Source organism: Eleutherodactylus coqui, chromosome 3, assembly GCF_035609145.1.
Source record: "Eleutherodactylus coqui strain aEleCoq1 chromosome 3, aEleCoq1.hap1, whole genome shotgun sequence".
Lineage (NCBI taxonomy): Eukaryota > Metazoa > Chordata > Amphibia > Anura > Eleutherodactylidae > Eleutherodactylus > Eleutherodactylus coqui.
Genome location: NC_089839.1, coordinates 296,975,827 through 297,003,304, shown reverse-complemented (window position 1 = coordinate 297,003,304; position 27,478 = coordinate 296,975,827). Strand labels below are relative to the sequence as shown.

General features: G+C 46.7%; 2 protein-coding genes across 3 annotated transcripts in view; both read left to right on the top strand.

Annotated features, from left to right (window-relative positions):
• DDAH1 (dimethylarginine dimethylaminohydrolase 1) overlaps nucleotides 1-14,626 on the top strand; it is a 71,490-nt gene extending 56,864 nt beyond the window's left edge. For both annotated transcript variants that reach the window (XM_066597766.1, XM_066597767.1), the window contains exons 2-6: nucleotides 889-988; nucleotides 2,223-2,296; nucleotides 3,745-3,864; nucleotides 4,914-5,057; nucleotides 6,159-14,626. In XM_066597766.1, coding sequence (XP_066453863.1) covers nucleotides 889-988; nucleotides 2,223-2,296; nucleotides 3,745-3,864; nucleotides 4,914-5,057; nucleotides 6,159-6,275 — 555 coding nt within the window. In that variant the 3' untranslated portion in view covers nucleotides 6,276-14,626. The remainder of the gene's footprint in view (nucleotides 1-888; nucleotides 989-2,222; nucleotides 2,297-3,744; nucleotides 3,865-4,913; nucleotides 5,058-6,158) is intronic.
• A 3,632-nt stretch (nucleotides 14,627-18,258) lies between these two features.
• On the top strand, nucleotides 18,259-26,895 carry BCL10 (BCL10 immune signaling adaptor). The gene is made up of 3 exons (XM_066597764.1): nucleotides 18,259-18,565; nucleotides 21,155-21,443; nucleotides 25,516-26,895. Exons 1-3 carry the CDS (start codon nucleotides 18,518-18,520, stop codon nucleotides 25,860-25,862), a joined length of 684 nt encoding a protein of 227 aa, XP_066453861.1. The 5' UTR covers nucleotides 18,259-18,517; the 3' UTR covers nucleotides 25,863-26,895.
• Nucleotides 26,896-27,478: the final 583 nt, after the last annotated feature.

Here is a 27,478-nt window from a genome sequence, read left to right as displayed (position 1 = left end):
AAGCAGGACCACACTGCAAACTTTAATAACATTTGATTATAATTTATTTGGCAGCAACTTTGTGAACCGGAATACCCCTTTAAATGAATGTGCAGAATGTGCGCACCCACCCCTGCAATCACAATATTTGTTGGCTGCAAAAGTTTAGGGATGTGCCACCAGCGAATCAGACAGAGTATTATGGCATTGCTTTGACTAATCATAAGTGACCCAGAAATGTGGTGGTTGGGTAGTGCAGCGGAAGTAGCATAAGCCCTATCCTTCTGAGCAATCATGTGCCACCCGCCAGTAGAATGGTGAGGTCGAAATAAAAGTGTGGCAGCGCACATCTTGGGAACACAAAGCCATTAGTGGTGGTGGATTCACTAGTTCCAATGTCCTTGACCCAAGATTGACCAGATATCTGAAAGAGGACGGACACACTAGGTACATTTGCTCAAAACTGCGTAAAAACTGCATGGGTAATATGAACTCAGCATATGGTCATGTGACCGGCCTAAATAATAGTGGTCCTGCGGTGTGCGGTCCTCTTTTAAATATCTCGCACGGTGAAGTCTGTCGTTTGCCGTACCATTGGATGCATGCTCTCCGCTCGTCCTCCTTGTTATACCATAGGGCAATGAAGCAGAGTTCTTGTTTGCCCCCAAGTCACAGTCATATAGAAGCTCACTTCTTGGGTGATACACATCGTACAATGACTTACCTCCCATCTTCTCTTTTGTTGGCCTCAGTTCCCCATAGCTGCCAGCTGGAGGCCCCATACATTTCAATCTTGACACGTTGGGGATCCCGTAGCTATCTAAATACCATGTAGTAGTTGACATGCTGAACGATCACATGTGCGCTTACTGTGAGGAATGCGAATGATGAAAGCTGCTTTATCTGCAGGTGGAGGCTGTGAAGAAAGCTCTGCAGGACCTGCAGATGAACGTGGTCGAGATGACTGATGAAAACGCCACCTTAGACGGTGGAGATGTGCTGTTTACAGGTAATATATACTTTTACATTTTTCAGTATTTCCTACATTAAAAGTACAGCTTCTATCCTTTCCCAACATCTCGTTGACCAACTTTATTGGTGGGGGAACCCAGCCAGTGCCAATTGCTCCTTTTCACTGCAGCAGCAAAGTGTACCTTTGATTAATGCACTTGGTCTTCCACATTTTGCATTGGCTTTGTACTTTGTATTATAGAATGGTCCCAATTATGGGACGCCCACTGTTACAGCCAAATGCTCTAATGTGGCTATAACCATAATAACTTGAATCTCTTTAGCACAAATACAAAAAGTATAGCCGGGCCCCCAACTACCAAGTGTCAATAATGTGGCAGAGCCTAAAGCCCAATTTACACACCAAGATGATCACTCAAAAATTTGTTCAGAAGATAGCTTGAATGACAGTTTGAGCGATCATTTTGCATAAACTACTAATGGGCACTAATGCCCATTAGTAGCTTATTAGCTTCATTTGCATGTAAATGAGGCTCCCTTCGCTGTATGCAGATAACAGCGGGTGGTCTGTTATCTGCATACAGCCCCTTTGTTCTGCCGCGGGACTGCAGCTGGATCAGCACTCCCGAGGAGAATCACAATGTGTGGTTACTACTATCAGCTGGCCAGCCCAAGGATAGTTTTTATGCTGAACTAAAAATCATCATTTGGCTGAAAAGCTAACGATAGTAGCATTTACACACAACGATTATCACTCAAAAACGTAGTTTGAACGAATTTTGATCAATAATCGTTGTGTGTAAATGGGCCTTTAGTCACCACCTAACCTGATGAGGACCAAGCACCGTAAATTTACGGTGCTTGGTCCTTGTTTTTTTCTCGTAATATAGTAGAAATATGGCATGGGATTAAAGCTACTACAATGTGTCAGAAGCAGGTTGGGTCCTTGGCTGTTAGTTACAGCCAAGGACCTGAAGGAGGAGGCAGAAGCAGTTCTTAACCACTTCTGCATTCTCACTTGCAGGCTACATAGCGCTCAATGAGTACTATGTGGCGAATAGAGAAAGAGGAAGTGCCACTTCCACTATTAGACTGGCTGCCCCCTGCCACGGCAGACCTGCAGGGTCTTAGAAGACCCTGGCCAGCTCTACCAGTGACTAATGTCACTACAGGGGATGTTTTTCTCTTTAACTGGGGCTCCTATGGATGACCAACTGCACATTTAGTCTATGTTCATGTTGAGCAAAAGCAGAATATTTTGTTTTTTTCAGGGCGAGAATTCTTTGTGGGTTTATCTAAAAGAACCAACCAGCGAGGAGCAGAGATTCTGGCCGACACATTTAAGGTAAGAACAGGTAGACTCCATGCTTCACTGTATCTTATCCAGTGTCCATATAACACCAGAGGAGCGCGGTGGGCTCACAGCAAGCATTCTTCACTTGTACTAATTCAGACGTGTGACAACACAATTGTCTACTACCAAAAAAAGTTTTACAGCAGCTCCAACAGTTGTTCGGAGTCTCTGACCGCTGCACCAGATCTCAGTAAGGTCTGACTAATCATTTTAAGTCTAGATTTATACGGGCGAGGGAGACAGTCATGTGAGAAACTCGAACCGATATTGTGCTTGCAAACAATACAGCCTCACACTGAAGGAGTTCATCTCTTCCACAATTTTTGCATAACCAAAGCAAAGTTTTATTTTCGCTGCAGTTTTGCACAAATAACATCAGAAAAATGTTACAAAATGTTACAAAATTGGCGCATGTAAATTTTCCCTGACACAGAAGATACAATCAATTTCTTTTACGATCGGAAGTTTTAATGGGGACAACACGCCCCCTACTGGTTACAGCCGCTTCTCCTTGGGTCTTCCAAAATCTTAGGGCCTTGTTAACATTAAACATTTTGCATTCCATTGTTTAGCTCTATCCTCTGAGCCAAACTATGGTAAAACCAGAAGTGAAGTGTCCAGTAGTGCCGGACCGGGACAGCGCTGGGTTGCGTCCTGGTGTCCGGAATTTTCACGGATGAAATAGCATTGCATACAGCACTAGTAAGCTCTGGAATTTAGCGGAAATCTGCCATTGAGGCTCTGAACACATGTGAACGAGCCCTCAGCATTCACAAAAATACATAACTACTTACATTGGAACATACCAGTAATACCAATCACTATCCCCCCTCCCTGGCAGAAACCCCACACCACTAACTCTTCTACTGAATGAGATGCCACCATAGACAAGGAGACACAAACACCTATAGAGTCGTGGCTTAAATATTGGCGTAGCTGGGATGAGGGGCTGTAGGACCACAAGACGCTTCTTCTGGAGAAGAGCTCATTTACATAAATATCCCAGGAAGCATTGCCTGATGGTCTCCCTTACTTTACCCAATGTTCTACCTAGACTTCCTTAAAGGTGCATTCTGGGCACTGTAACATAGCAGTATATTAAAGGGAAATTATTGTCAAGTCTGAGCCCCATAAACTATATTATGGGGCTCAGATTTGAGGGAACGGGGAGTCCAGGTAACAGTGCTCACCAGTGGCCCCGTTTCGCCTCTTTATTCACTGCGATTTGTGAGCATCAGCAATGCTTTTTTTGGAGAATAATCTTGCATCAGCGATAAAATTGCATGATTTTCTCACCCGTGTGAAACCACTCCCCGTGGGTTAAAATAAATTTAGCATGCTGTATATATTTCAGTAACTCCAGGTATCTATCATAAGACCACATAAATGGTACCCTCTACATAACCCAGGTAACTCCCAATCTTCTTCTATCCCCGCAGGATTACGCAGTGTCCACGGTCCCCGTCAATGACTATTTGCATCTGAAGAGTTTCTGCAGCATGGCCGGACCCAACCTCATAGTCATCGGCTCCAGCGAGGCGGCTCAGAAAGCTCTAAAGGTATAGTGAGTTTATTAAGATGCTTGGAAGTCTCCGAGATCCGACCTGCTGGATGTATACTGCCTTTTTGGCTTCAAGCTCCAGTGTACGGAGGCCGCTGCTATTTTAGATCCTCCACTAAAGAACTTATTGCGGAGCTTCCCCTTCTGATAGGCACTCAATAAGTGGGTTATGCCAGGAGAGCCTCACTTTCCATGTAGCACCACAAAGCATAAGATGGGTCTTACAGCAGTTGCACAACTTCCGACAAGCTGGGAATTGTAGTTTTGCAGCTCCTTTAGAGCTAATCTATGAAGACTACATTTCGGTAGGGCAGGGGTGTCAAGCTTTTGGCATCTTTGGGCCACACTTGGAAGAAGAAGAGTTTTCTTGGGCCGCACATTGGGTACACAAACCATAACGATGTAGGGCATCGTCCTCCACACAACCCCCATTGTCCTCCACAGCCCTCCAAAAAAGCCCATCATCCTCCAAAAGAACCGCCACCAGACCATCCGGACTCCGGACTGGGGTTAGTGCCCACTTCTGCATACAAGCTTGGACAGAAACCTGTCCAGGCTCACATGCAATTTGCGGCCACCATAGGAGGGACCCACAGCGTTGGCTGGCCAAGATGAGACCACCGTCTCTCGTCTTCACCTCAATACTAGATAGGAGTGGTCAGGAATCGGGAGGACAGGAAGGAGAATCAGCGCCGCCGCACCCTGGACCCGGAGTGAGTCAGTCACAGAGCTGCGAGTGCTGCCCGCTACCTCGTCATCTGTATGAGCCCATCTGTGAGCAGAAGCTACAGCCTGCCGCTGCACAGTACCACCTGTGGCCTTACCTACCCTAGATTCAGCCTGCACGAACCCCCGCCTTGTTGGGCTGCATTAATTGCCATCCTGGGCCATGGGTTGGACACCCCTGCTATAGAGCATATAGATATATGGATCCATATGCACATTGACGTACGTCAGGTGTATGGCCCAAAACACATGTGACCAGAACCTAAGAAATGCATCCATGACTTGAGTGATATGAAGAGTGAAGTTCCTTCTCTCTTGTAGACCATGCAACAGATGAGTGATCACCGCTACGACAAACTGACGGTCCCCGATGATGCGGCTGCCAACTGTGTTTATTTGAACGTACCTGGAAAAGGCCATGTCCTCCTGCACCGAGCACCGGAGGAGTTCCCCGAGAGCGTGAAGGTAGGTTCTAGAGAAGGTGAATATCCTCAACTACCTACAACTACTGCTATTAGATGGATTTTAGTGCAGATACATACGAAATCTGGACATATTATGTGGTTTTTAGTACATATTTGGACGCAGATTTCATTCGAAGAGGCGAAACCTACACTGAAAATCTGCAGCCAAAATTCACTTTTGGCCGATTCAACTTTTTTTTCAACTTTTTTTGTTACATTAGGGTAGTTAGTGTGCAAAAAGAAAAAAAAATCAATTTTTTTTGAATCTATAGTTTATTTTTAAAAAGATTTATTTCACATTAAAATAAAGTATAGGAATGAGCTCGCCATTTTGTTTCGGACGTTTTGATATATTATTTGTATAGTCTTGGATTACAGGGCAGATATGGCGACGGTTTAGGTTGGCGTGAATGGTGGCTCGGTTTCTTCTTTTTTTGTATAGATTTTAATTCTGTAATTTTTTTCACTTTTTAACTTTTTTTTAATATCATATAAGACCTCTGGGGGTCATTTGCAATTTTTTTTTCAATTTCACACTTTTCCACTGTAGATGCAGCATCTCTAGGAGCCCCTAGTGTGATATTAGTCAGTGTGAGAGCTCCCTTGGGGTCTGCTAAGACCCTGTACCTCTGACATATCAGGGGTCGCCAGCCATCGTGTAATCCCCAGGTCTAATGCAGGAAACAGCACTGCTGCTTTCTGCATTCTCTACACAACACTCTCAGAGCTCTATGTAGCCTGCAAAGCAGAAGGCAGAAGTGGTAGAAACTGCTTCTGTCTTCTCCTCCAGGTCCTCAGCTGTGTCTGATAGCTGAGTACCCACCCTACTCCTGCTATATTTTGGGAACTTCAATCTCGTGCCAACCTCCGGCACTTGTCTTTAGTTTTCTGCCAGCCCTTCCTGGATTGGAGGATCAAAATCCACTCCTCCAGGAAGGGCTGGCTGTGATTGGTTCGCAAGCACCGTGGCTCAGCCAATCAGAGCCAATGCTCGATGAACCAATCAAAGCCATTCAATGAATAATAAGTACAATAATAATAAGGACAATACACAGATAACATGTTGTATAACTGCAGTAAATTTGGGGCTTTTCTTTGCTAGGTGTACGAGAAGCTGAAGGAGCACATGCTGATTCCGGTGGCCAATTCTGAGTTGTCCAAAGTGGATGGAAGCCTGACCTGCTGCTCACTACTGATAAACAAGTCGCCAGACCTCTGAGACTATGGACGCACCCCTGTGTACCCGGCAATAAGTGCACATTCTCCAATGTCCGTTAACCTGACAATCCGATACTGAGCTAATTACTTCGAGACGTCCAGTCATAGAATTGAGGGCTAAAAATTTCTCACAAATAGTGAAATCATCGCGTTAAATCACATTAATCATCCAAGAAACGCCTTAAATTGTCACCCAGAGCCTGATCTATCTCCGGGAAATCCATCATTTACCAACATGTGAATTTGCTAAGATTTTTACACGATTTGGGTGGAGGGGGGTCAGTCAACACAATGGGGGGAGATATACGTACATAATTACGCTGGTTGATTGCATTTCAAGCGCCATATTTGTGACGCTAATAGAAATGAGGGGTGTGGCTTCCCAGTCACAGCCAATGACAACACCTTAGGAGTGACTTTGAGCAACGTCAACTCAATCGTGTCTTCTGCGTTGTCCAACGGTCATATAAATTAGTGGTGGGTAGCGCACATTCAGACTTCCACCGGGTACTTAGTTGGTTCTCAAGTCTTGGCTGATCTGCCCCCTATGGGCCTTGCTTAAAAATAGCCTTCTTGAAAATAACGACTTATTGTGGTCCAGTTTTAATTGTTTTATACTACACATGAAGGGGTCGTACAGGATTAGAGAAGAGGATTTGCCTTTTCAGAAACAGTCCGTTTGGTATTACGGCTCCGCATTCAAGTTAATAGGACAGAGCTGCAGTACCACACATGGCCTATGGACAACAGTGGTGCTGTTTTTGTAAAAAAAAAAAAAAAAAAGTCCTGTCCCTCTTTTTTTGAGGTCCTGGATCCTGATTGGTTAGTGACAGGTCTTGTATGTGAGGTCTAATTATAATATAGGGGTTTAGTCATAGAAAGATCACCTTACACACCACCATCACCCTACCACAATGGGGGGACAACTAGTCCAGGCGAACACACTTGTGTAAGTCAATATAATGCTATAGCATAGGATGCCAAAACAAAACGACCCTCTGGTTTCGGGGCACAATTCTGTTCCAGGACCGGAGTGCTTGGGTGGTATATTACCAGCAGTTGTTCTTCACTGCCGCCCTTCCGATCCACCAGTTTCAGGGACCGTTTTTGGCCGTCCAGGATGGCTGCAGCAATTTTCTAACTACTTAAGAAGATTGTGCACTGCTTTCTGATTGGCAAGTGCTGATCACATGAGCAGCTCTGGCCAATCAGAGAACAAGTAGAGTATTGTTCATGTAACATTACCAAAGGACTTGGGAAGTTTTAGGTGGTATGATGATAGCATCGGCCACCTTGGACGGCCAAAAACAGGACCCGGAACTTGAGAATTTGAGGGATGGAAGAGAAGAACAGCTGCAGGTAATATACCGATCCTCCGGTCCCGGGACAGAATCTTAACCCGAAAATGGATGCCGCTTTAATCGATGGTCTACCTTTAGAATAATACTGGTGCGGCCGCCTCCATGGTGCCTACGTGCTCAGTGACATTAAGCTGTACCAGATCTGGTAGAAGAGTTTTTCTGTTTTTATAGTCTTATTACATACATGTTGACATTTTATCGATCGTGTTTTAAGCAATTTAGGATTCTAGAAGGTTGTAGATTATTGTTTTAGGAACTAATTGTGGTGCACCTGTTACAGTCCGACACCGTGTTATCAGAAATAAAGGAGTCTAACCAGAAGGGGCTGGGTGAAGAATTTCTGAAATTGCACTTTTTTGTACACTTAATGTGGGGGGGGGGGTCCTTTTTTGCTACACGTAAAAAGTGGCGAGCGTGTGTCAGGAGATAAGGAGGTATTTATCCCTGTGCTGTGTAGCCGGCTGCGGCTAGGCAGCCATAATCGTTTGACTGATGGACTCATCCTTCCATTTATTTATCCGTGAATCCATTAAAAAAATGGCGTAAATCTAGGGCTTAAACTGGATGTACCAAAATCTAACGCTATTCCCTACCCACAGGGTGAGCGATGACTTAATGATTGGTGGAAGCCGACCACAGAAAAAGGGGAGATCTTGTGAACGGCGGTCCCGATGGTTCCTGCATATATTGAGCGAACACATATGGGGTGCGCCAATTCATTCAATTCAAGGCAGAACTGGAAATTGCTGAGCACCAATTGTTCCAGCGCTGTTATTGATATTAATGTGCATCCTCTACTCCATTCTGCACGGGTCGTCAGGACCCCCGCTCTCGAGATTGCTGAGGGTCCCAGTATTCAGCCTGCACTGATCATAAAGCTATCCTATATTCTGTGGATTGGGGATGGCTTTAGATTTTGATACAACCCCTTCAAAAAGGACCTGTTAAGTCAGCGGGGCGGCCACTTAACGGTGGACCTGCGAACCCGCTGACGCTGTCCCTGTCTTTTTTGTCATACTTGCATCCATCTCCTGCCTGAATGGGCTTTTCTTAGATCCGGATCTTGGTGAATCAATGGGTCAATTGGGCCACCACTCACTCTCAATTGGCAGTGAGAAGTGGGGACCGCCCACTTGACACATTCACAGCGTCGGGAGCCGGACCTAAGAAGAGCCTGTAGGAGGAGAAAGAGGTGAGTAGGACAGGTTCTCTTTAAAGGGGATATCGGCTCTTTTGACTTATGTTCCTAAATAATTGCAATATTTTCAAAAATAACACTGGAGCAGCTTTTCTTGGAATTCCACATTGTGCCTTTCCTCTGTTGTTCCTCCTGGAAATCCACGAATATATTGACAGACAGATGTTAACATTCCCCCTCCTATAGGGTTTGTCCTTCCTGTATTCTCCAATGAGCGCTGACAGTGTAGGGACAAGGAATGGAGTTATTTCTGGAAAGGTAATAGCAGCCAGGTTTCTAATCCCAACAGGGCGGATACCCTTTAGGTTAGGAGCCTTTTATACAGCTCGATTATCAGGCACAAGAGTCCAGGCGAGCGCTTGCTTACAGTCATTGGGTCATATAAGGGTGGTATTACATGCAGTGTTTCTTCCCTGCAAAACGCTGGTGGAGAAATGCTGATTGCAGCCGGCACCTGGACTCAACAAACAATACAATTAGTGCAGGTGCCGACCCCATCAGCATTTCTCCGCCAGCAGGGAAGAAACACTGCCATGCAGTAGCACCTCGAGGGGGATTCAGATGCCCGCTGCAGCAGCGTTCCAAATATTCCCGTCAAGCCCCTTACAATACAATGGAAGGTAACAGCTATAAGGAGAAAACACGAGATCTAACATTCACAATAGGTGATATCACAGTTCACCTCCTCTCCTCTGTATACAGGTCACAGTGCATGCTCCCATAGAAGTCTATAGATGGCGGTCACATTTCACCTTTCCCCCACAGAGCAAGACCACAACACTCTCCCATAGAAGTCAATGGACCCCCTCCTGTCCACTGTGTGAATGGCCCATGAGGCTGCTGTAAAGCATATCTTTAAATGCTGTTAACTGCACCTACGGCAAAATTGCGCCCCCCCACTCCCACCCCTCATAGTCATGTACAGAAATAAGAATAAAAAATCTACAATCAGAAAATGAAAACAGATTAGAAAACGTTTCATTAATAAAAGTATGCAGATGGGGTCTTTTTACTTTATCGAAACCTAAAGACAAGCTAAAAATGACTTCATCTGTCAGTCACCTCGTTGCTAAGTATCTGATTTGCCTGACAACCACAGCAATAGTGTTTATATGTATTGAACAGGCAAAAAAAGCGTATTTAACAAAACAGCAGCCATCCTAGGAAATGTTGCATATATGCTGCATCGGTATTCTACAGTCATAGAATGGTAGAGTTGGAAGGTCCTCCAGGGTCATCGGGTCCAACCCCCTGCTCAGTGCAGGATCACTAAATCATTCCAGTCAGTAGACAAGAACAATAGAAAGGCGTCGTCCGAGTTAAAAATGTTTTTAGAACCACTGGGCATGTGATAAAATAACAAAAAAGGCAGAGGTCAAGTGACTGCTGCAGCCAATCAGAGGCTGCAGCATCACCTTTCCGAATTCCTGGCATCATGGCGCCTAGGAAATGAGTGCCAATGCCAGGAGAACAGGCGGCGACTTTGTGGCCTCTTATTGACTGCACAGTCCAATCCAGTGGAATCGTCACCAGAGTCGCTCTGCCGTTTTCCAGGGAAGGAGAAAAGAGGCAAATATTGCCCTTTTTGTTTATAGCAGGCAACCCCTTTAACCCCTTTAGTGGCACGCCCGGAAAATCTTCGGGGGTTGCTGCACTGACCATGCAGTTAAACCCCGAAAGATTTCCATGGACAGCTCTAGTGCTGAAATGCTTGCCCGGACACACAGTTATTGTGCCACTGTACACTTTTGCCACTTCGAATGACCTCAGGAAAATCTCCAGGGCTTGCTGCATTGTTATGGTAATAATAAACCTGCCACTGAAGGGGTTAAAGGAAACCTGTCATATTAAAAATGTAGTCCATTCTGCAGGCACCATGTTATAGAGCAGGAGGAGCCGAGTGGACTGATATATAGTTTTTTGGGGAAAGATTCAGTATAACTTGTACTTCATCTATTTAAATCTCTGCTCATTCTTTGCTTAGAGGTCCAGTGGGCGGTCCTACATGCAGAGGTAGCTGTCAATCATTGATAGGACCGCCCATTGGACTGTTCGGCTCAGAATGAGCAGGGATTTCATTGAACATAACACAAGTTATACTGAAACTTTTCCCATAAATCTACATATCAGTCTGCTCAGTTCCTCCTGCTCTATAACATGCCGCCTGCAGTTTAGACAGTATGTTCGAGCCGACAGGCTCCCTTCAGGACAAGTTCTCAGTCTGTAATGGTCGATGAAACAGATTTCCGTTGGACACAACAAATTGTTAAACATCCGATACATCATGTAAATCAATAATAATTATATTTTAAGACCTACAGAAAGTAAAAGAGGAGACAGATAGATGGAAATAACGTATTACTGCAGGATCATACCGAATGCAGTCTGTAGTCTGTTACCATGGAGACACATAGGTCTGCATAGGAGCTGTATATGTGAATGGTAGTCAGAAGCGAGTAATGTAATGGAGGCAAAACTGCTTCTAGTATATACAGAATCTTGGCTGCACCCTCATCTATCATATGGGGCATCAGCCTGTATGAATGCACTGTAAAATGTATGCAAATGAGTAATGGAATACTGCCTCCACAGCGCCACCTACTGGAAGGTACCTATCCAATGAGTCGATATCCAACTTGTTATCATCTTTTGCAGCATGACTAGGGATGTAAGCCAAACCAGAGTACCCATGTACAGACAGCTGTTTCAGGATTCTTGACCCTCATCAGTATACAATAAGGGTCTGGGTGGCTTGTCGATAGACCCTCAATGTGAGTCAGTGAAATGTTGCCTAATGGACTCGCATTGATGGCCTCTCACTCAGCCAACCAGAACCCTACTGTGCACTGATGAGGGTCAGGAAGCCCAATACAGCTGCCTGTACATGGGTACTCTGGTTTGGCTCACATCCCTAGTCATGTTACAAGTCCTGCTAAAAGCTGGGATAAAGAGTCATAGGGTATCTTCCAATAGGTGGCGCTGTGGAGGATTATTCTATCACTTATTTGCATAACTTTTTCCCAGGAAGCATTGCATAACCTATAAGACTTCCTACGCCCTTGTGGTGCTGTAATAGTATACAATAGCAAACTGAAATAGAGGAGCAGAATGAGAATAACAATTAGATTAACTCACACTGATGTTGTAGGCAGCACATACTGTAAATACATACAGCCTAGACTGTATCTTTAAAGGGGAGGTCTCACAGAAACCCCTTTTATAGGAGAACTACTGGTCCATCTCCAACAAACAGCTGATTTTAGTCATGGGAAGTTGCCATTGGCTGCTCATTTGCAACGCAGCAGCCCCTATAGGTGACAAGTAGTATTACAAATGAAATGTGATACATGGTTGGAGTGGGTCTGCCGCTGTGAAAGGGTTGTCAAGGTGGGACAACCCCTTTTAATAGTACTAACATATTAATTATCTTCTAGGGTATTGAGACGTTTCATGCGCATATTGTGTTAAAAGTGATCTGTCACGTCCGCTGAGAAGCAGAAGCGGCTGCATACCTTTACAGAAGTGTCCCGCTGACTGCAGCATTTCTGTTTTGGCGCATAGAGGAGCTGAGATGCGCCTTATGTGTGTGTGTATATATATATATATATATATATATATATATGTGCCGGCGGAAATAATATTCAGATCAACATTGCCGGTGTTAATAGATTGCTTCATGGTTTATTTTCTTTAACCCCTTTGTCACCCACGATGGCTCCCCTTACATTCAGAGCCCAATACTAGTCCATTAAGTGGCCGGCATCGTCCGCTGTTGACACTGCCTGGTGGAGACCACCCACTTGACCATAGGGTAGTATCAGGCTCCGAAAGCATTAGGAGCCATTATAAGTAAATGGGGGGAGAGGCCAAGACAGAACTAATAGTAGCCGTCAGAGGCGTAACTTGAAGCTCCTGGCCCCCGATGCAAAACCTGGAACGGGGCCCCCAACTATAATGCTTTACTCATAGTACTGGGCTCTCTATATGGAGAAGAGAGGCCTTATGGGCCCCCCAAGGCTCCTGGGCCCGGGTGCAACCGCATCCCCTGCACCCTCTATAGTTACGCCCCTGGTAGCCGGGATGAATAGCGATGCAGCCGACAGGAACGTAACCCGTTCTGCTTCTCGTAGGACATGACAGGCCCTCTTTAGATGAACTTTTCCCCGATGTAATGTGTGAACCGCTAAACTTTTCATGCTGTGAATAACGTATACTCAGGTATTTACCAGAAAGAAAGAACATAGCGAGACTCGATACACGACTGATAGAAGTATTAAGACATTGCCATTTATAGCAGGAGGTGGTTGGACCGTCTATGAATAATGCGGCGACGCCTGTGGTCGGAAAGTGGAAGCGCCTGGAAGGTACGGAAAGATCTGTAATCTTTGTGACCACAAATGTAAGACTTGTGTCCTGGAGGAATGTATCCAGTTGCACAACTAATGTGACTCATTGACATGTTACATGGTTGCAGGGTGCTCTTCCCATTTGTCACATCAACAGTACCGGCCAGAGGCGTCATTAGTGACTGGTGGACCCGGCCCCTCTGGGCATTACATGGACAGTTCATTGACCAAAGGGGTATTCCAGACTTTTTTAATTAATTGCCTATCCCCTGGATTGGCCAAACGTAGTTGATGAACGGGGGTCCACCGCTCAGAACCCCCGTCCTTCAGCTGATCATCCAGTCCGTGGTCCAGTGAGTTGGGCTGTACGTCATCATTGTTGGTCAGAGGAGGAAGTCGGAGCGCTGTCTTCTCTCCCATTGCTGCTCCTACATTTCTTGTTTAGGACAGAAAGGGATGTCCTGACCTTAGCGAAGATCAGGAAGTGTAGGAACAGTGCAGCTCTCCCAATGGGAGTGAAGCCGGTGCTCCAACTTCCTCTTCTGACCACTGATGGCAGCATCAAAGTGGTCTGGACGATCAGATGATGCATGGGGGTCCCGAGGGGTGGACCCTCATCCAACAACTACTGATGGTCTATCCAGGGAATAAGTCATAAATTCAAAAAGCTTAGAATACCAAATTAATAAGAAGACTGTAAGATGCTTCATGTAATCTGTGGAGGCGCTGCAGGGAAAATGAACACTTTTCGCCGGGTTCTGCCACAGTTTATCATTTTGGGACGCCCTGTGATCATCGGGTCACCCTTCGAATAAGAGAGGATATCCAAAGCAGAGAAGCCATTTAAAAGGGTTGTGCCAAGATGACATTCCTTGTTCATATACCCTTTAAGGTCATTAAGCGAGGTCCACCGCTCCGGACCTCCTCTATAGTCAGAACGGAGGCCCACTCAGTAAAAGCATCTCCTGTTCTGGCAGCCCGAGTGATAATAATAGGAAAGCCACTCACCCCTGCAGCATCCACAAGGCCTCCCATGTCTAAATCTGCTGTTTGCCGGCCCCGCATTCTGTGTGAATTGGTACAACCCGACTAAGTTCTGTGATCTGATACAGTGGATTGATATTTTTGAGTGTGACGCTCTTCCAGTGGGTCTTCGTATCCGGCCTAGATGTCTCCACTTGCTCTCTGTACATTGGCTTGATGTCACATATAACGTACCTGTATCTTTGCTGCACTCCCCTGGATCTGTCCGTGTATGTGGCCTGCGTGCCGCTACTGTTCTCCTCTATCTGCCCAGTCTGAGCACTGTTCAGTGGAGTATTATATGTGGTGGTCCGGACATGTAGGACGCCTTCCTGATCTGACATTGCGGTTTTATTCTGAATTGTCTTGTTTCATGTTTGGATTTTCCTGTTGATTAATAAAAGTCTCCCTGAGTTTAATGAAACGCGAGAGAAACTGTTTCATCTGTTCTGCAATGTCTGCACTTGGCGCCGTACAACCCATACAGCACTGGGATGGGTCCTGCTTACTGTATATACCTGCTAGACTAGTATCACCCTCAAGCCTAAACAGTCCTGGACTTGGTCTTATGTGTCATCCTGCAGCTTGTGCACTGAGCTAGAGCTGTGTCAACCTGCAACTTGTGCACTGAGCTAGAGCTGTGTCATCCAGCAACTTGTGCCCTGTGCTAGACTTGTGTCATTCAGCAACTCATGCATAGCACCTGTGTCATCCAGCGACTTGTACTCTGTGCTAGACCTCTGTCATCCTGCAACTTGTGCACTGTGCTAGACCGGTAACATTCTGCAACTTGTGCACTGCACTAGACCTGTGTCATCCAGCAACTTGTGCACTGTGCTAGATCTGTGTCTTCATGCAACTTGTGCCCTGTGCTAGACCTGTGTCATCCAGCAACTTGTGCACTGCGCTAGACCTGTGTCATCATGCAACTTGTGCACTGTGCTATATCTGTGTCAACCTGCAACTTATGCACTGTGCTAGACCTGTGTCATCATGCAACTTGTGCACTGTGCTTTATCTGTGTCCTCCAGCAACTTGTATAATGTGCTAGACCTGTGTCAGCCTGCAACATATGCACTGTGCTAGATCTGTGTCATCCAGCAATTTGTGCACTGAGCTACAACTGTGCCAACTTGCAGCTTGTGCACTGTGCTAGACCTGTGTCATCGTGCAACTTGTGCACTGTGCTAGATCTGTGTCTTCCTGCAACTTGTACACTGTGCAGACCTGTGTCATCCTGCAACATGTACATTAGGTAGCAGCAAAGCTTTAAAATGATATACTGTACAATGCTCTCAGTCTTCACTACTAAAGGGGTCATACTAGAACCGCCCATCTCTAGGTGATAAAAATCTGATCAGTGTGGCTATCACCGCCGCGATCCCCACCATGGTTGTTCCTTCTCACTTTGGGTTTACAGCCCCCCTGCAGTGCTCCATTCATGCTGACATCACTTTGGGGGGTGAAGCAACTCTACAGTGACAGGAGGAGGGGAACACAGGACCCCCTTTCTTCGAATCGGTGGGGGCCTCAGAGGTGAGATCCCCAACAATCAAGCTTTTATCACCTATCCTAGTGATAAAGGGGTTGTAGCAGAATCACCTTTTAAGCTGGGGGCTCCCTGCTACCTTACAAGGCACGTAGGGCGATTACTGGAGAATTTGCCTAAAATACTGCAGCCTGTAGACATGCAGACCCAGTAAATGATCACACATGGCCAAACATAGAACTTACACACGTATGAAGAACACGTTCATCTCTGCTGAACCAGCAACGGCGCTAACTGGGGAAACTGCACAAACAGCAATTCCCTAACATACCTATTAGACGTCTGCGGACGCCACAATGTGCAGACAGTTATACACAATGTGTCTGATGAAGTACAACACAATGTTACATCTGGATTATCAATCAACCCAAAACCGATAAACAGAAAAAGGTGAAAAGCTGGACTTGTGCGACCTCTGCTGGACGATTAGAAAAACACACCTGGGTAAGTAATGCCAGCCTGCGGCAGTGAATGTAGAGGGCGCATCAGCACTGCAGCAGTTCATTAACACAGCACCAAGCAGCCTTCAGAACGGTCTACAGAATGTTCTCACTTCCTGTTGCCTGCAGAGCTCACACTCTAATTCCCCTATATGGGGCATGTATTAGTCTATAGGGGCAGCCCGAAGCTTCTGGGCATCTATGCAAGCTTTCATCCATCTGTTGTTCTCGGTACGAGCGTCATCTTGTTAGATGCTGAACTTTATACATTTTTAGGATATTGGAGGAAACAACATGACGGAGAAACCCGACAATCCTGGTCGCCTCTGCGGTCCCCATTACGGCAGCCAGGTTTTTAGTCCATAACTACCGGTTTTCCCCGAAAATAAGACAGTGTCTTATATTAATTTTTGTTCAAAAAGGTTTAACTTTTTTACATGTATAGCTGCCTGGACACTATTTAAATTGACTTTTTTAATTAACTGTTAGCAGGGCTTAATTTTGGAGTAGGGCTTATATTTCAAGCATCCTCAAAAAGCCTGAAAAATCATTTTGCATCCTCAAAATTTCTGGAAAATTATGCTATGTCTTATTTTCAGAGCATGTCTTATTTTCAGGGAAACAGGGTAGTGAAACATTTCCCCTTTTTCTAATTTTTATTTCCTGATTGTGGATTATTTTTATTCTGCGGTCTGCATACGGAGGCGGCCGTCCTTATTAGTGGGGTCATTAAGCATCTACTCCTCCGCTCATCCTGTGCTCGTATTGTTGGAAGCGCACATTAAATGACAGCCTGCCTGTTTTATGTGTGTGTAATATTATATATATATATATACACACATACACACATGCACACTTCTTGAGGTCTATCCTATTAAGGCCGCCTGCACATGGGCAGATTTTTGCTGCGTAATCCACGGCGAGTGTCCCCAATGCAGATCTGCAGCCAATACCATCCATAGCATGCTATGGGAAATCGATTCTTCCTGCACACGAGCGGAAATCAATGGCAGTTTCTGCTCGCAAGGAAAAATTGCACCATGCCCCTTTTTTGTGCAGATCGCTTACATAGTGGGGCTCCTTTGGGCTTAATGACATCAGATACTCTCACTTTCTACTAACGTCTGACACACTTCAGCTGGTATTTCCCTCCATTCATCCTGCAAATGTCCGGTTACTTCTCACTAAAAAGATGAACGTTGTTCATATTTCCTGACCAGTTAATTCCAGACATATTCAGTAGGTTCAGGTTGGGACTCTGTGCAGCCGGTCCGATTGTGGAACATCTGTATCCTCAAACCAATGTAACAAAGCGTAGATTTCTGACAAGGCGCATTGTCTTGTTGGAAGTATGGCCGACCATTCCCAGAGTGTTACTACATTGTCAGCAGCACATTATTGTCTGGAAGGTCAGGGTCACCTCCGTGTTCCTGGTTCTTGTCACTACAACCAACGGATGGAGACCATGCCACGTAAAACATCCCCAGAGCATCCGACCTACTTACCTGTTGGCACAACACACTCAGGCAAAAGGTGTTCCCCATGATCCTTCACACCCAGGTACGTCCATCTGATGTGAAGATGGAGCAGCTTGATTCGTCATTTCATAGAACGTTCTTCCATTGCTCAACTGTCCAATGACGACGATCCTTGCAGCATTGTAGATCGGCCGATGCACTATCTTTGAGAGAACTTGCCAGATATTTGCAGGATGAATGGAGGGAAATACCAGCCAAAGTGTATCAGGCATTAGTAGAAAGTATACCACGGAGAATATCCGATGTCATTAGGGCCAAAGGAGCCCCACTAAGTATTAACAGATGGAAATAAATAATACTTGTGATTCTTGCTCAGGGGTCCAACTACTTCTGTTAGTGTATGAAAACTGCCGGTGTGAATAAGCCCTTAGTCGTAGGACTATTTTGCACAGCCCTGGGCTTGTCATACGCCTGGCATTACATGACTGATAACACTTCGTGTTCAGGCCGCAGCTCCTCTAAGCTTTGATAAAACTCAGCAAGCCGAGGAATTCAGGAAATGAGAGCGAACGCGTCACAAAACAGCAATGAGGAAGAACTGGGTGCAGTGCCACCAACAACCTCGCGGACAGGAAGCGCACAGTAACTTGCTAGCTGAAACTCGTTACACTTGAAACTGGAAACATTGCAAGTTACTAGATAAAAGTTTTCCAACAAATCCGGGCGAGTCTGAGCAAGGAAAAAAAAAAGCCTAGTTCCTCTGGTGTGATCCCACCTTAGTGCCGGCATTGTACTACATCCTCCAGGCACGTCACACACCGGGGCCGGGGGCTTCAGGTGTGCCCAAGATGACTCCCCAACTGAATGAAGATGCCATGGCAGATATTAAGAAGGAAGTAAGTACCGAGAGGCATCATGGTGGCGATGAAGGAGGAAGCCACAGATCTCATCTGTCTGGGGGGGCTTCCTCAGGCTGGTGGAGCAGACAGGTAGACGATGATCTGAGACGAGGGGCCGAGTCTGAGGAGCAGGAAGCCAAAGAACCTTCAGACTCGTCTTCTTATGTCCGTATATTCCTGCCAAGAGCCGGAGCAGATCCTACGAAGGGCGAGAGTCAGTAAAAAGCAGATTAGGAAACCAATCCTTTTCAGCGGCTTCCTTCCCACCGGCGATGTTTTCACTCATGCGATGTTGTGAGTGTTAAAAATCGTAACATGCGCTATCTTTCTGCGATATGCGATTTTTTTTAATCTCTCATGCATTCCTACGGGGGCTTCTTTTTATCGTTGCGTTGCGATTTTAACATTAGAAAGTCCTATTGACTTTCACAAAAAAAATTGCGCAATAAAATCGTGCAAGAAAATCGCAAGCAGCAATGATTTTGCGAGAAAAAGCAGCGCTAACGCAAGGGGAAAGATACACAATTTTCTCAAAAATGAAATCACATGTGTGGAGCTAACCTAAGGGCGCCTTCATGCTAGCGATAAAATCGCGCGATTCGAGAGTGAGTGAAAACGCTCAATTACGAAGCCAATGATTTTCAAAGGTTTCCTTCACATTTGTGATGTTTTCACTCATGCGATATTGCGAAAGAAAAAAAAATCGCGGCACGTCCTATCTTTCTGCGTTTTGCCTTTTTTTTATCTCTCACGTTTCCCTGCTTTTTATCACGTTGCAAAGCGCAAACGTGTGATTTTCGTGCAATGGGATTTTCACAATAGAAAGTCCTATTGACTTTCGCGCAAAATTGGGCGTAAAAAAAAAGCGAGAAAATCGCAAGCGGCAGCAAAAAAAAAGCATCGCTAACGCTCAGAAATTGCGGGAAAAAAGTTGTGTTTTTGCTGCAATTTTCTCGATCACCCGTGTGAAGGAGCCCTCATAGGCAGGTTTTTCTACTGTGGTCCATGCGGGATCTGCTTCTTCTCCTGGAGGCCTAATCTAGGTGTGTATACCCTCTTAAAGGGGTTGTGCGGCGAATTCTCACTGTAATTCTAGCATGTTCTCCCTCATCCTCCTTCCATTGATGCGCCATTTAGTTCAAAGTACACGGCAACATGTCACAATGGCGAGTCATCCATAACATCATCCATGGAGGAGGGAGGGATGTTCAACGGGTCTGTCCTCAATCACAGATACATGCGCGGGAGGTCCATGTCACTGTGCATGCGCCAACAGGTCTGTCCTCAATCACAGATGCATGCGCAGGAGGTCCACGTCACTGTACATGCGCCAACAGGTCTGTCCTCAATCACAGATACATGCGCAGGAGGTCCACATCACTGTGCATGCGCCACCAGGTTTGTCCTCAATCACAGATGCATGTGCGGGAGGTCCACGTCACTGTGCATGCGCCAACAGGTCTGTCCTGAAACACAGATACATGCGCGGGAGGTCCACATCACTGTGCATGCGCCACCAGGTTTGTCCTCAATCACAGATACATGCGCAGGAGGTCCACATCACTGTGCATGCGCCAACAGGTCTGTCCTGAAACACAGATACATGCGCGGGAGGTCCACATCACTGTGCATGCGCCACCAGGTTTGTCCTCAATCACAGATGGATGTGTGGGAGGTCCCTGCACTGTACATGCGCCAACAGGTTTGTCCTTAATCACAGATGCATGCGCAGGAGGTCCACGTCACTGTGCACACGCCGTCACCAGTACAGGGGAGCCTTGTATGGGGATTATAGGCAAGCCTGGGGAAAAGGTGACGTCAGCAGAAGACGTGATGGTAAACAAACCCGGCGATCGGTGGATGGATACAGAAACTGGTGGAATACTCGAGCAGCCATTTACAAAAAAAATAGAAGTAACCAGACGCCCCCTATAAGAATGCAGGGGATTCTGTAGTACAACATCCGCCCCAAAACCTGCGATACAAACCCTTCAACTAAAAGAGTGAAATCTCCTACGGATCCGCGTCAAAATCTGCACCAAATATTGCAAATTTTGGTCTGCATCAACAAGATCCACAGCGCAAAATATACGGTGGACTTCGGTGCGGCTCTGCATCAAACTCTGCTACCAGCGAACGCGCCCCGAGGACATATTTACACAGACGGGTCTTTTCTCAGCCCTGAAAAATCGGACCAATTTCTTGTGCGATTTTCATGCAATTTTTCTACGTATTTTCACCTATTTTGCATACGATTTTTATGCATGTGAAAAAATGAAGTTGCCCAGTGGGACCTCCGAGGCCGGAACTACCAGATCACGAAAACGCAACGCATTCCGCAGCAGAAAATCCGCCCATAAAACGCAACTGCATATACAAGATCCGCAACAAAAACCGCAGCAAATTCTGCCAAGGTCGTTAAATCTGCTGAATTTGCGCAGCAGATTTTTCGCTGAGACGTTTTGTGCGAAGTTGGCCTAACAGAATTCATAACCGTCTTCCCGCCGCTGGCGCTTTGCTTGCGCTCCATCCGCCCTGATCTCCTTCAGTAGCGCACCCCGTAATGCTCTCCTTTGTCTCTTGCAGGCCGTTGAACGCTTACGACCGTATTTATGCGAGAAGCTCATCGCTGAAAGACATTTCGACTATCTGCGCTCCAAAATGATACTGAACAAAGACGACACCGAGGAAATCACCTGTCAGACAACGAGCCGGAAGAGAGCGGGGGAGATGCTGGACCGACTCGCCAAGAACCCGAAGGGGCTCGACGCGCTGATCGAGTCCATTAGACAGCAGCGAACGCAGGACTTTCTTATAGAAAAAATCACGGACGAGGTTCTACGAGTGAAGAACTCGCGGCTGGAATCGCTACAAGGTAATTCCTCCTCGGACCAACCGAAACGCCAGCATCCCCTATAGTGAAAGACAGCGGAAAGCCATTTGGGTCCGCGGCGAGTCCTCCTGTCTGTGGACGGCTTAAAGGGACCCTGTCACCTACTTTAGTCCTAGGAGGTAAGCTTATGGGCTGACAGTAGGTGACCCTCTGAGTTTGGGGATGTGAGTGTTATACTTACCTCCCCCTGTGTCAGCGCTGAAAGCCGCCATTCAGTGCACCCATTGCACTTACATCTCCAGGCTCAGTGGGTCACCAACTTTCAGTCTATTTGCTTATCTCACAGGACTAAGGCCAGCTGCAGATTCTAGTCTTGTGTGTTGTATGACCGCTGCGGCTCGCCGTCAGTCACGCGCAGTACAGTTTTATTTTTGAGGGTTTGTATTTCCCGCACCGTCGCCCCATGATGACACGGGTACCCGCGGCTCATACACATGTTGATTGCTATGGTCTGCGGGTGGCACGCCTCTATTGATTTCAGTGGAGGCCGTCCGCACGGATTCAGCGGCAAAATAGCGCTTGCTTATGAGTATGCCTAAAAATGAAAGCGGAGCTGCGATTGCGTGCTACATCCACACGGGGCAGCGTGATATTGGACTGCAAAACACGGCTCAATATCGCATCTGCTAACGTGTGGCTTTGCATGTGAAACAATGCATTTTTGCTTAAAAATCTGTGAAATTGTAATTTTTACGTGCGTGAAAAGATCACAAGACTTTTATGAGAAAAATCGCATCGCCCCCGAATGCACATTGTGAGGCACGCGAACACCGCGCGGTTTTTTTTTCAAGGAAACTGTTGCGGCAAAAATATCTGGCCGTCTAGGGGAAGCGGAGTGTACCGTGTGAATGACGTCATATGACCCATGCTACGGCGATAGCCTGCAGAGGGGCAGCAGGGTGTACCCTGTGACTGAAGTCCAGGTGACCCGTGCAGTAGGGCTGCCACACCTGGAGTTCAGTACGTCACATGACGGAGGAATTAAATGGCAGAGCCCACACAGTTATGGATTCAAGAAGAATTCCCACCCGATCGATGTCGGGCTTCTTCATTTATAGCCCCCTTACATTGGGGTGTCGCAACATCATTGGACAATTAACTACGCAGTTTATTGGTTAGTTTCCAATCCAACCTTTCTCATAGGTCAACTTAACTCTTCTTCGTGTCCATTGGCTACATCTCATTAACCCTTTCCAATCCAATGTCGGGCCTGCCCCGACATCATAATTTCCCTCCACAGCTCCGATGTCGGGACAGGCCCGACACTGCAGTGCAGGAGTGGATCTGTACCCGATCGTCAGACACATCGGGTGCAGATGCACTCCTACACTGATCCTCATCAAGCACCCCTTAGGAGAAGGCAGAAAGGGTTTTTAACCCTTTATGCCTTCTCCTTTACACATTACACAGCGCTCAATTAGCGCTATGTAATGCACAGAGATTCCGGTCGGCGATCATGTGACCGCCGGTGTCACCTGACCCCCAGCGGTCACATGAACGCTGAGGCGGGAGCCTGCACCGTGGGGGGGGGGGGGGGGGGGCTGCTTACCTGTCTGGCGTCTTCCGCATTCTCCTTCTATCTCCCGGCTCAGTGATCATGTGAACGCTGGGTGCCACCTTACCCCAGCGGTCACATGATCGCCGAGCCGGGAGGCAGAGGAAGAATGCGGAAGACGATGGACAGGTAAGCAGCCCCCCCTCCCCATGGTGAAGTGAGCACCTGCACCCTCCTGAACTCTGTCAGTTCAGGAGGGTGCAGGGAAATGTATTTTTTCTCATCCATTCTCACCAGCTCCAATTTATTTGGAGCTGGGGAGAATGAATGAGAAAAAATAATTGGATTGGAAAGGGTTAATACAAGAAATATCCTAGTTCTTTGCACAGTTCTCAATCCGAACTCTGATTGGTTACTTCTCAGACATTTCATGGCATTCACTGGATACATTCTGATCCTTCATTTGCATACCTTCCAGAAACTTCCAAGTCAGCAGTGAATAACCTCCTGACGGAGTGCTGAGGGGCCCAAGTAGCTGGAAGTCCTTATCTTATCTCACCATATGTCTTAGCTAAGAATACGGTCACGCGATCTGCGCAATACATTACAGGATGATACGGTCGCGTAATATTTCAAATATCACTTGTATGCATATATCTATATACATACAGGCATACACACATACATGTACACCTATATATATATATACTCACATATATCCAGTTTGTTACATTATTCTCCCTATATTCTTGGTAGGGCCTCCTGAGCCGACATGTGGAGCTCCTTGATATCCTTATCTCCTCTAGACATATGTCCCTCACATAGTGGCTTCTCCTGGTATATCCGATGGTGTCCGTCATTGCGCAGGTTTAAATCCATATAATAATCATAATACCTTACAATCAAATATTTTCCATTACAGAAACAATGGCCGATCCTTTCTGCGGCGACCTCCACGAATATAACCTGCCGCCATCTTTCTTCCTCGCAGCTCATGTGAATAAACCATTTAAAAGAACGGGTTTCATATTTACGGGACTTTTGTACGACTTACATCGCACAAAACTCACCTGAAATTCTCACCTGTGTGGACAAGTCCTTAGGCTAACCCTACACTGGCGAGCGCGATATGGGGCCGTGAATCCAGCGCGGGGCTGCGATGCGAGGGCATGCAGAAAGATAGAACACGCCGCCATTTGTTTCCCGCATCGCTCATGTGTATGACACTATTCAAATGAACGGGGTTCATATTTGTACAAGATTTGTGCAAATATTGTGTAATTTTCTTGCCCGCGTGAAGGCGGCCTTAGCCAGTCTGGATGGGGGGGGCTCTTCTGTAAAGCTGAGGCTTTCGGTTACAGTTCCCAGATCAGTCAGACTACTGGCCGCCACGTTCGGACATATTGGTACTAGCGGATACGCTGTGGATTTCCCATCAAATTTGCAGAATATTGTCACCTTATCACACCCCCACGCTGGGGAGAAGCTGACCTGCCAGACTTTACGTCCCATCGGGTCTATTATTTATTTGGATTTTAGCAGATTTAACCCCTGTAATGCAGTGAGAATTATTTTTCCAGTATGTGCGGACGTACCCTTATACTACAGGCAGGGGGCGGCTGTACACAAGCCCTCAGCACTATACACTGAATGACCCCTTTATTGGAGCCCTGACCCTTTCATGATTGGCGCTTCCCTGTATGGTAAATCCCCCCGTGACCCCGGTGTGCAGGATAAAATCATGTGACAAGTTTTCTATGGATCAGTCTCAGTGTGAATCCACATAAGATGGGAAAATCCAGCAATCTGTGTGATTCCAACGAGGCCGGGTCATCGGTGCTAGACTAGCCTGGGCCGGGATGTCACTGTCAATTTTGTAGGGTTTTCTTGTGCAATAGTGTGGAGAGTATACTGACCATGACGAGATCGAGGAAAAACATCCAGCGAAAAGGAATCCTGAGGATGGGAACAACTCATTGCTGAAAGGGGTCAGAGGAGGGTGTCAGGAATCGTTCTGAAAAGCAGGCGTTGCACGGTCAGGGGAACGCTGGAGCTCCAACTAACGTGTTCAAACACACAACATGCAGCTCCTTAACACGGATAGCTATAACAGCAGACGGCCAGGTCCAACGCCATTGTGTCCAAGAGAAACAGAACAGTAAGACTCTAGTGGGCAAAAGAGCGCAAAACTTGTATCACTGGGCAGGGGAAAAACATCCCCTGGTCAGATGAATCCAGATCTCTGTTGCCCCGTGCTGATGGGAGGTCAGAATTTGGTGCAAGCAGCATGAATCGCTGATCCCTTCCTGTCAGCTGGCCAGAACATGTCAGCACCTCCATCTAATCTGCAGCAACTACAAGAAGCTTCCTGTCCGCGGGGGCCAATATTCCTGCAGAACGGTTTCATCACGAGTGGAATCTACGACACAACGAATTGCTTCTGAAAGCCAAAGGAGCCCAACGCCCTACTAGATGGGGGTCTCTAATAAAAGGGGGTCATTCAGGGTATATGCTACAAGCTTTCCATTCACCATCTCATTCTGTTTTTCTGTCTTCCAGATGGCTGCTGGGACGCGTCGCCGACCACATCCAACGGATTAAACTCTAACGATGAAAAACTGGTGTCACCCCAAATGGAGTCCACCATTCTCTATCACCCCGAAGGAGAGCCCAGCCTCCCGCATTACTGCTCCTCTCTAACACTGAGAAGTCCGTCTACTATAGAGAGCAGATCCAACAACAGCAAACAAAGTTCTAACTTCTCCAACAAGTTCCCCAAACCAGGAGAGCTCGGAGCGCCAGCGCTCCCCATCATTCTCCCCGCGGAGCCGGAGGAGTCGTGTGCCTGCTCTACCATGGACAACCAGTTTCTTCCTCTGCGGTCCAGTTCTCCTTTCAAGCCATGATGCTCTGCCTCGTACTATGGTGTAGCATTGGATGCGTGTTCTGCACACTCTGGACACCGGATGGCGCTGCAATTGTTGAAGTTTGGAAAAATACATCAAGGACACTTATTTTTTCGGAATGGATTGTCGGATGGAGCATGAAGCTCTTTTGTGGGTTCCCAATGAACGGGATGAACTGAACGTGATGGGATTGGCAATGAGGAGGCGCAGAGGGAACGTACATGTTTACTACTTAGTGTTATAGAAGCTAATGGGGCACCAATGATTAAAGGGGTATTCCGGGCTATATTTAAAGGGTAACCCCACTTTCTGTTAACCTTTAACATGTCATTGAGACATATCAAAAGTATTGTTCAGTGGGGGTCCTGCTGCTAAGAATCCCCGCTGATCGCTAGAACGAGGGGTCCGCAGCGCACACAAAAGTGCTGTTCCCCTTCGGCTGTCTTTGCAGCTCTTCGGCTTCTTTCTGGCAGCTGCAGACAACTTCATAGAGTCTCTATAACATGTGAGAAGTTAGCTGAAAGTGCAGCTACTCCTTAACCGATGGCCTATTGTCTGGATTGTCCCATGACTCTTAGGGGGCCCATAAGGCCTCTCCATATAGGGAGTAGTAGTATGAATAAAGCATTATAGTTGGGGCCCTGCTAAAGGTTTTGCATTGGGGCCCCGAATCTTTCGCCTCTGGGTATGGATACAAATGGAGGGGAGGGCCCCAGCTGAACTTTTGCACCCGGGCCTTTAGTTACGCCCCTGCCTGATGCTGTTTACCCCAACCCCCAGCTTACCTAGCTCACCACCAACTATTGGGAAGGAGGGTCCAATCTGTGCCGTGTCTACCTCCAGAGAGAATGGGGTGCTATAAGTGGTAGAGAAGAGGGGTTAGCAGCTTTTTTTAAAACCAGATAACCCCTTTAATGCTCCGATGGCCTCAGCAGAGTCAATGAAAAATGTGAGTCGAGAGAAAAGTTGGTAGAACCTCCAGGGGGCGCCACTAAGACTAAATGCTAAACATAAAATAAAAATATAAAATGAACTGCGAAGTATCATTCTGTCAGAGCCGCTGATATACAAGCACAGCGCCCCCTATAGGTGGGGCATTCATACTGGATTCATGCAGTAAAAGTGTAAGGCTATTGACATACTTGGCGTTTTTGAGTTGCGCCTGAGAAGCTCGGACACAACTCACTTCGGACGCCCCGCGGACGCCTGTCTGTGTGCCGCCCGATATACGTTGATATGTGTTAGTATGGCTTAACATGGAGAAGAATAGGACATCTAATGAGGCTTTTTTTACGCAGTCCGTGTCTGCATGAAAACACCTGCCAGTGTGTGCGGCCTCATTGAATAATATGTGTCTCACAACGCTGGGAAATCGCTTGCGTAAATGCAGTCTTAAAGGTCTTCTAGTCACACCAGCTGCCAGTGCCAGGATATATCGGGGTCGGAGTGGAAGCCGCAGCGCCGCCCTCTGTGTAGTGGCCGACACTTGTAATCGGAGGCGCGATTCTCATTGAAACCAATAGGAGCTGCACTTGTAATTGCACGCGAATGAGAGCTGCGCCTGCAATTACGAGCGCCGGCCATTACACAGAGGTTGGAGCTGCAGCTTCCACATC